General features: G+C 48.9%; 1 protein-coding gene across 1 annotated transcript; it reads right to left on the minus strand.

The window, feature by feature from the left end:
- Positions 1–70: 70 nt before the first annotated feature.
- On the minus strand, positions 71–7,017 carry Pram1 (PML-RARA regulated adaptor molecule 1). The gene is made up of 10 exons (XM_036170489.1): positions 6,973–7,017; positions 3,561–5,076; positions 3,411–3,474; positions 3,260–3,336; positions 1,007–1,064; positions 799–904; positions 520–682; positions 404–437; positions 291–325; positions 71–210 (listed from the first exon to the last, which is right to left on the minus strand). Exons 1-10 carry the CDS (start codon positions 7,015–7,017, stop codon positions 194–196), a joined length of 2,115 nt encoding a protein of 704 aa, XP_036026382.1. The 3' UTR covers positions 71–193.
- Between the last annotated feature and the right edge of the window lie 2,717 nt (positions 7,018–9,734).

Below are 9,734 nucleotides of genomic sequence, written 5' to 3' on the forward strand. Positions count from 1 at the left end.
TCTATTGTTAGTACCAGTCAGGAAGGAGAAGAAAAGACAAGAAGCAAGGATGTTTTAAAGAAGGGTTTAATGTGGGCATGTACACTTGGGCTTGTTTGCCAGGCTGGGATCCAGGGCTCCTGAGTTAGCAGTGACTGTGCTGGTGATCCTGGAACCCACTTGTCTGTCTGCCTTACTATCCATGAGAAAACGGTTAGGTGTCCAGAGGGTCTGCAAAGAAGGATGAGTTCAAGTGATCTATGCCACAGAAGCATGATCACAAGCATCCCCATAGGAGCCACTGTACATACCCCAGAAGCTGACATCATCATATACTTCTGTTTCCCTGGCAGAGAGCACAGTATAGTCAGTAGGGGGACAACCCTGATGTTCCCCATTCCACCCAGGCAGGAACAACACTTACAAGGGCAACAGTGCAGTCCTGGGTACATAACCATCTGCAGGGGAGAGTAGATAGAATGGATTCTCAATCCTAGAACTCCTCCCTCATTTCCCTACATGTGGGCCAAGCACACTTACACTTGCCCTTGGGGTCCCGGCACAGCATCTCATCCTTGTTAGTAAACTCGATCACCTCCAGGATTTCTCCACGCCGGATGCCCAGGTGCTTGCCACCCCCACGGCGGGTCTTGGCATTGGGATCAATCATCATCTTTGTGTGAATCACGATCTCACCTTCAAACTTGGGGAACATCATATTAAGACTCTACTTCTGCTGTAACTTTGGTTCCTTCCTCAGGATGGAAGTCCTGGGCCCTGAGTACCAGTCTTCCCACGATTCATTCTCTATGTTCTCACCTTGAACTTCTTTCTGAACTCTCTTTCAGCTTTCTCTGCCTTCCTGATCTGTTTCAGCAACTTGGGGTCTGTGGGTGGCAGCTGCTGTGGCTGAGTGGCATTCTTCCTGGAAGACCCAGACATTGGGGTATTTATAAGTAAGAAATACGCCCTATCAAGAGTTCCAGAGCTTAGCCCAGCCCTGTAACACCCTGTTTGCCCCATGTACCTGAACTCTGTGTCCTGCTGAGGCCATCTGGTGGTTTGCTGGGTAGACTGCACTTCATCTGAGGGCATTGGACAGAGTCAGTACAAAGGCTCCCAGCTTTGTCTTTACCCTAGTGACTTGGTGGGTGACCCTGCTCTGTCCTCAGGCTTCCCTGCATCTTGACCACTTTTCTTTACCTTTCTCTGAGGATTTATCAGTTCTTGTGGGTAAGGTTTACTTTGGTGAAGAAAGACTGAGAAGCTGGTCAACTGTCTAAGGCTACCCAGCTAGTAAAATTGTAGAGATGGGATGGATTTGTAGGCCTTTGGTTTTGGTTTTTGGTCTCACTGTATAGACCAGGCTAGCCTGGAACTCAGATCTATCTGCCTCTATCTCCCCAAGTGCTGGCCACTATGACCAGCTTACAAATTGTAGACTTTGGGAGCCATTTTGCTTCTGCCTCCCAGAATACGTTGGGAGTTTCAAGATTTTAGATTCAGAGCTAAAAACAAGATTTCCCTTATAGCATCCACAGTTTGCATCTCATGAGGAGCAACCAGGGTGGGGTTCTTTTGTTTGGTTGGTTGGTTGGTTGGTTGGTTTTTTTGAAGACAGTTTCTCTATGTAGCCCTGACTATCTTGAAACTCACTCTGTAAACCAGACTGGCCTCGAACTCAGATCCTCCTGCCTCTGCCTCCCAGGTTCTGGGGTTAAAAGCGTGTGCTGCCACCACCACTTGGTCAGGGTGGGGTTCTTAGCCTGAACCTTCTGCTGCAGAGACTGGTAGGGTTTCCCAGAGGAGTTGACTTACCACTTCCCAGCAGTAGGCTAGGCTTCCAGAGTGAGACCAACTGTTGGCTGAGGGTTTGGGTGACAGCCACTTGAAAATCAGGGTTAGTGAGGGCCTGAATCAGAGGCCCCATTTTGTTAATGACCCAAATGTTACATTGGACCAACTGTCTATTCTGATGAGCAGACCACAGAGGGGCACCTGTGTCATACCCAGTCAGTGCTGAGATTGATCTCTACTCAATAGGCAGAGATCTGGGTCCTATCCAGAACCTGCATTGCACCTAAACAAACTTGACTGTGGCAGTACTGGGCCCTGTGGTTCTGGATCATCCTGCAGCTTGCTCTGAAGCAGGCCACTGATAATCTTCCTTTCCTGCTAGTCTACATATAATCCTGGAAAGGCTGGACCCTGCCTCTCCAGGTGAGTTCCCAGCTCACAAAAGGGGCGGGGGGTGGAGGGGTTGCCATGTTTCAAAGGAACCCAAGAGGAGGGAGGTGCTGGTGGTCCCAGGCCACTCTGGTACTTGAATGATAACTCTGAAATGCTCAAAGCAGCCTTTGAGAGACTCTGCCCACAGGATGGCTCACACATTGCACTGAAAGGAGAAATTCAAGAGAGGTCTGATACTTTGATCATGAAATTGAAAAATGGTGGGTAAAGATTGGGAGGGGATTACTGAAGAGTGTGTGTGGGATAGGGGATGGTCTTCTAGGTTTTAAAGGTTATAACCCTGGAAACTGGCCAGGGCTTTGACCAACCTCTGCAAAGCTGACACCTCTTACCCCCCAAACCGTAGACCATCCCCTCAACAGAAGCACTTGGGGCCCTCTCTAGATGGATCAAGAGAAGCAAACAAAAGGCCCAGAAAAGAACCAGGGCTGGAGAATTTGAAGGTATCTGGCTTTATACCAGGACCTCCAGCTGGAACAGTGAGAGCCGGCATATCCCAAGGCCAAAAGTCCCTCCTAGGAGCCCCAGTAAGACAGTAAGGGAATAGCAAGGGGAGGTGGGGCTCAGCTGGAATCCCCCACAGCTCTAGATCAACTGGCTGGGCCTAGTCTCAGATCCTTGAACTTCCTCCTTGGTAATGGGGTAACAACCGCCTTGGCTGTGGCTGCAGAATCATCAAGGTCTTTCATAGAAGCCCATGTTGTTACCATAGACACCAATCCTGGAACCCTTCAAGAAATTGACTTAGAAAAAAGGCAAAGAACCTTTTGCTGCACTGCTTCCAGCCCACACCTCTCTCCTGATTCCAGGCATACATCTTGTTAGGACATCCTCTTGGGATGGACTGCAAGGAACCTGGTGGGTGGGGTTTGGGCGCTTCTGGGCTTCCCCCTTCCTTACCATCTGGCTCACCAGCATCCAGTCTTGTCTGGATCACTTTGTGGATCACTTAAACCTGGATCCTGAGAGAATGTCTTTGGAACTAATGTTTTATGGGTGCCCAAGCCAACCACCATGACCATCTACAAACCTCTGCCTCGGGGGCTGAGAATAGAGTCACCTGTGGCCTCCACAGCATCATACAGTTCATAGATCTCGTCCGGGTTCCTGCAGAGATAGCTGAAATGAGGGCCTCCTTTAACCTTACACCCCATGCCTGACCTCTTTCTCCCCACACTCACTGCGAGATATGTTGAGGTTTTTGGGCTGGGAAGTGGGTCACAGAAGAGCTGGTCTTCAGTACAGCTGTGGAGGAGAGAGCATGGGAGGGAAGTGGCTCTGTCCAGATATTCTGTCCCCCTCCTCTGCCTGATCCACCAACCCTAACTCACCTATGACTGTTGCTGAGCCTCTCTGGAAGCTTTGGATATTGATGGGAACAGGTGGTAATGGGGGCTTGGCTGGAGGGGATCCCAGGCTGCTGGCTGAGGGCAGAGGCCGCCGCCGGGGCAGTTGCTGGACTTGCAAGTCTGATCTCCAGCGGGGTGTCCCAGGGACTCCATACCCAGGGCTGAGGGGGAACTGGGGGTTGGAGCCTGCAAAGGCAGAGGGCAGAGAACACTCTGATACTGAACCAGGAAGCTTGGGCTTTCTGGGCAGACCCTTGGGAAAGTCAGGCTGGAAGAACTTGCTGTGTTGAGGCTTCAGAAACTTCCTGGGGAGCGAGCTGAACTCAGGCTCCGAGGATGTTCTAGGGAGATGACCCAGTTCCAGCTGTGAGGGCTTCTTAGGAAGCACTTTGAGGTCTGGGTGCTGAGGCTTCTTAGGAAATTTTCGGACTTCGGGCTCTGAGGATGTCCTGGTAAGGTCACTTAGCTGGAGCTGTGAATGCTTCTTGGAAAATGCATGGAAGTTTGGCTGTGGGGAGTAAGATGGGAGATTGTATGACTCAGGCTTCCAGGGGGGTGTCTGGGGGACTTCATAGGACATGGGCTGCTGTGGAGACTTTGGGCAACCAATGGCCTGAGGATGTGGAGACTTCTTGAAGTTCTCATTGAACTCGGACTGCAGAGACTTCTTGGGAAAGGTACTGATGTCAGACTGTGGGGAGTGGGGGTGAAACTCATTGGACTCAGGCTTGGAGAGGGATGTCTGAGGAACTTGGCTGGACTCTGACTGTGTCAGGGACTTCCGAGAGAAACCAGCAGCTTGAGGCTGCAGTGGCTTCTTGGGAAATGTACTGAACTCAGATGGCAAGGGCTTCAGAGGGACCTCACTGGACTCAGGCTGCCAGAACTTCTTGGGGAATGTAGTAGGTTTGAGCTCTACTGGGGGCTTGGCAGGATTGCTGAGCTCAGGTTTCAGGGGCTTCTGGGTAGGTACACTAGGCTCCTGGGGCACCTCAAGCTGTGAAGACTTATTGGTGAGCTCACCAAACTCGTGTTTGGGAAGCTTCTTGGGGAGATTAGTGAACTCAGGCTGTGGGGGCTTGGGGAGGCTGGCAAACTGGGGCTGTGGGGGCTTCCTGGAATCTGTGGACTCGGCCTCTGAGGGCTTCTTGAGACCAGTGAACTCTGAATGTAGAGGCTTCCTTGGAAGATCTTTGAGCTCGGATTGTAGGGGCTTCTTGAGTAGATCAGTGAACTCGGGCTGCGACAACTTTCTGAGAACCTCTGACTGCGAAGTCTTCTTGGGGAGCTCTGCAAACCGTAGCTGCGGGGGTTTCAAGGACATTGTACTGAGCTCAGATTGTGAGGCCTTTTTGGGCTGCTCACTTAATTCAGTCTGTGGAAACTTCTTCAGGAGTGTGTTGAACTCAGGTTTTAGGGTTTTTCTGGATGGTTCTCCAGGCTCTTGCTGAGAGGCCTGGAACTTAGCTTGGAGATTTCGGAAGTCCTGATTGCTTCCCTAGGAAGACATAGATCATTCAGGAAGTCTCATACAAGGCAGATGGAGAAACAGCTAGATACCTACAGATACAGTTGGTCATAGACACACAAACCCATCACCCTCCCCATTCCCTTAGGCTCCCATTCTACTGTTGCTCCCTCCTCAACCTCAGCTCTTCTTCAGCTAGCTTCTCTTTTTGGGTGAGAACTATCCTGGCCACAGGTTCCTGGAAGAAACACCCTCCTGACTCCTCCACCTAAGCTTTGTCTAACCTCATCTCTAACAAGACCTCGCTCCTGATGCCTCTCTATTAGCCCATGGCGGCACGGTATTTCCAGTCAGTGATAACTTCTTCAACCTTTGCACCTTCTGCTTCACGTTGGTTCCCTCTTTTCCCCCGGCCCAACCACTAGGTTCTCCACAGTCCTTTTTGTTCTGATTTCAAAATACATCCGGAATCCAACCACTTCTCACTGTCACCCCAGCTGGAGGAACTGTCCCCCACAGCCCAGAATACTGTAATGGGCTCTTCCAGGGTCTACTGCCCTAGAGGAGGCCTGCTGACTCTCTGTTCCCAATCTCTCAGTGAGTTTTCATCTCTCCAGGGAAAGCAAACAGTCCTGAATGACTCAGCAACTTCCCTCCCTATCTCAGCCTCTGTCCCGTCTGTAAATGCATATCCTCAATGCATGAGTCTCCTCTTCCTCCTCCATGTCTTTGTGCCGATATTCCTTAAGGAGCTAGCACTGTTTTCAGTCAGTCTCCCTCCCCAGTTGTCCACTTTCACCGCCCTGCATAACTGTTCTCTTTATATCTTCCATCACCCATCAAATTTCTTATATTAGTTCTGCTGTAATGTCTTTACAAGGTGGTTTTAGGGGTTTGTATTTTTGTGGTGTTAAGGATGGAACCCAGTACCTTGCTAAACAACCTCTGTAGCATTCAGCCACACCACACCACTGACTAGGGTTTTTGTCTTGTTTATTTATTTATTTTTTAATTTATTTTTGAAGTAGGGTCTCATATATCTCAGGCTTGTTTCAAACTTGGCTATGTAGCTGAGGATAATGAACTCCTGATCCTTCTGCCTCCACCTACCATGTACTGGGATTACAGGTGTGTGCTGCCACACCCAGTTTGACTAAACCATCTGCTCAGTAGGCAAAGAACTTGTCATGAAAGCTTATGGACTTGAGTTCTATCCTCAGTACCCATACATAAAAAAGCCAGGAGTAGCATTTGTAATCCTACCCCAAGGGAGGCCTACAGAGAAGGCCCTCTAGGGTTTGCTGGCCAGCCAGGCTAGCTAAGTCAACAAGCTCCAGGTGCAGTTAGAGACGCTGTCTCACAAAAGAAGGTAGAAAGCCATCGAGGAAGACCCAACCTTCACATATATGTATACAAATACAGCTATCTACTCCCAGTGCCTGGCACATAGTAGGTCCTCAGTAAAATACTTACAGGAAAAAAAAGTATATGCAGGACTATAAAAACAGGCATACATCCAGTCTAAGATGTATGCACAGGCAGACTCACAACATGACCTTTTCCCCAATGAGGAGCAGCTGGCAGGCTCTCCACATGAGGACATGTACTATATGACATGTTCAGAACATCCCTGATGCTCTCAAAGCTGGCCATTTGCCATAGGTTACAGGTACAGGTAGATACACAGGCAAGGCCTTCTCTGAGGGGCCTTCCAGCCTGTTCTCACTTAGGGTCAAAAAGATTGGAGAACATAGAGGGCAGAACCTTGTGAGCCTATCTGAGATAGAGGGATTCAGAAGCACCTCTAGGAAGGAAGCAATTCTTGCCTAGAGTCAGACATGCCTTTGTTGAAACCCCAGTCAGCAAGTGAGTTGAGGCAACAGCTCCAGATGACCACAGGGATAGATAAGGATTAGCAGAGCCTACTTGGATGATAACTGCCTGGGGACCAGGCTGGGGCAGCAGGTGCATGACTCACTTAGTCACCCCACAGGAAGCCTCTGGTCTCATCCCAGATGCTGACCTGGGGTGAGGGGATATCATTCCAAGCATACCCAACCTTTCCCCCTTGCAGTTACAGATCCAAGCCTGGTCCACAAGAGCTCAAACTGTGCCTTGACTGTTCTCAATCTTTGCCTGCACCACTTCATTCCCAAGACTGTTTGTTCCCAGCTCTATTCTGCCAGGCTACCCATGGGGGGATATTTACCAGTTCCCCGGTTTTGCCTGTGCCCCTTGGGGGCTGGGAGACTTACCATAGCTTCTGGGGATGGTGGACCACAGGGTTAGTGGGCTCTGTGCTTAGGCTGCTGCTTTGAGGAAGTATCTGTGGTTTCTGCTCCACAGGCTGACACACAAAGTAGGGGCTGTCGGGGTGGGTAGGGCAGAGGAAGAAGGAGGCGGAGATGGCCTGTTTGTTCCCTCCTTGAGTTCCTGCCTGCCTACTATTGTCCCCAAGCTCAGGTAAACAGACCTAAGCACATCTCTAATACACACAGTTACTAGCTGTCACTAGCCTTTTGATTCCCTATTGTTCCCTTTACTCTGAACACTTTGGAGTCTTGATAGGCTTTGTCTCCAAAGAACCAGGCCAAGCCCAAACTCAGGACAGCCACAGGGACAGAGTACCTGAGTGGGGATGTTATGGTTTGCTCTGGGGCTTAGGAAGTCTCTGTAAAGAGTTAGAGATAGGATATGGCTGGTGCAATGGTAAGGACATATTTGTCCTCCTGTGTTGCTTCATCTGCCTTCCTTGTTTCAACACGTGTACTCTCAACAGGACTTCCCTGTTAAGGTAACAAATGCCCCAGCAGCCAGGGCTGGGCACCCAAAGCATAAGGCTCAAGTGGGATAGCAGATTTGTGGGTGGGTAGTGTTAAAGACTTGTCACTGAGTGAGGGAATATTATTGCCGCTTGGTGAGGCAGGGGGTTTTAAGGATACCTCAAGTTCCCAGTGGTTAAATGAAGTAAAGAGGAGAAACCACAAGACTGGGTTGCAAGAAAATGGAAACAGCCCTTGAGAGCCCAAAGAGGGACCAAGGTAGACACAGGTAAAGGAGAGCCTTGATGGCAGGATTCAGTCAAGGAACAAAACACTCAGCAGATGACAGAGAGATGATTCTCAGTTTCGAAACAGAATAGAATCTCTAGAGCTGTTAACAGAAGGATCTTCTAGAGATTCTGACTTCACTAGTCTGGGGTGTGGTCTAAGCAGAAGGATTATTTGGATCCTGGCAGGGTAGTTCAAGTACATAGGTGAGTATAAATGTATCCTTGGAGTCACCCTGATATACAAAGCACATGTTCTAAGCCCCTCCTAGAGTAGTGGTGTATACTTGTAATCCTAGCAGAGGTAGGGATTCAGTACAAATCCAAGGCTAGCCTAATTACCCAGTGATTTTTACTAATTACTAATTTCCAGGCCAGCCAAAGCTACATACATAGTGAGACCCTGATTCAGAAAATTAAAGAAACTTACCTCCAAAAGTGCATGTTCTAGCCAAGTGTGGTGGCACGCATCAGTCAGTAATCCCAGTGCTTTGGAGACTGAGGGCAAGAGGATCTTAAGTGCATGGCCAGCCTCAGGCTATAAAGTTGAGACCTTGTCAGTAGGGCATAATGACCTTTTTCCCAACTCTTGTGGAGGAGGGGGCAGAGGCAGAGAGATCTCTATGAGTTCAAGGCCAGCCAGGGCTACATAGTGAAACTCTGTCTCAAAAAACAACAGAAAAAGTTGAGACCCTGTTGAAGCAAAATAAATCTTGAGGTTTTAGCTCTGTTGGTAGAGTACTTGTATAGCACACACAAAACCTTGGGTTTGAGTTCCAAAACCACATAAAACAGCACTTGGATGGCACATGCCTTTAATCCTAGCACTTGAGACATAGAGGCAGGTAGATTTCTAAGTTTGAGGCCAGCCTGGTCTACAGAGCGAGTTCCAGGGCAGCCAGAGCCACATAGAGAGACCCTGCCTTGAAAAACAAAACAAACAAAAACCAATGCCTGGGAGGTAAAGACAGGAGGACCAGAAAGTCCCATGGTTTGATGCCATCCTGGTCTTAAGAAATACATGTTTTGGTTTAGGTGACAAGTCTGCTATTGGGTGGTATGAGACTGATGGATTAGCAAGAACATGTATAACTCTTGGGAATGAACCAGGTGAGGTTCTATAAGCTTATTTAAACAGAAAGCTCAGGCAGAGAGACATACCTCCTTTATTTTAGTACACAGCATCAAGATTCTGATGCCTGTGTATTTCATATTGGGTCATAGTTCCCAGAGGTTGATCTGCTTTTACAGGAGTCCCAGGTGGATAGGGATAACCAAGTCTGGGTTTTTGAGTTTCCAGAATCTTGGTGAGTGGAGTCAGAGGTAGGGATATAAAAGAAGCCACACCTATAATCCCAGCTACTGTGGAAGGTAAGGCAGGTGGATCACAAGTTCAATTCAGGTTTGGTAATTGAGTGAGATGTCTGTGGGGTGTGGTGGTAAAGACACTTGCTATATAAGCTGAATGACCCAAGTTCGATTCCTGGAACCCATGTAAGGTGGAGGGGAAGAACCAACTTCACAGCTATCCTCTATGTTATACACACACACACATACACACACACACACACACATGCACGCATGCACATAACACTAACATATTGGCTGAGAAGCACACTGTAGGCACTCAAGCAAGGCC

This window comes from Onychomys torridus, chromosome 21 (assembly GCF_903995425.1).
Source record: "Onychomys torridus chromosome 21, mOncTor1.1, whole genome shotgun sequence".
In the NCBI taxonomy this organism is placed as follows: domain Eukaryota; kingdom Metazoa; phylum Chordata; class Mammalia; order Rodentia; family Cricetidae; genus Onychomys; species Onychomys torridus.

Excerpts from the sequence above, each read along its gene's own strand:
- Pram1 (XM_036170489.1), bottom strand. The coding sequence starts at position 7,017 with ATGCACCTGCTGCCCCAGCCTGGTCCCCAGGCAGTTATCATCCAA. Across the intron at positions 3,475-3,560 it reads AGGCTCAGCAACAGTCATAG|CTGTACTGAAGACCAGCTCT; the intron begins GTGAGTTAGGGT and ends TCTCCTCCACAG. Across the intron at positions 3,337-3,410 it reads AAACCTCAACATATCTCGCA|GAACCCGGACGAGATCTATG; the intron begins GTGAGTGTGGGG and ends CTATCTCTGCAG.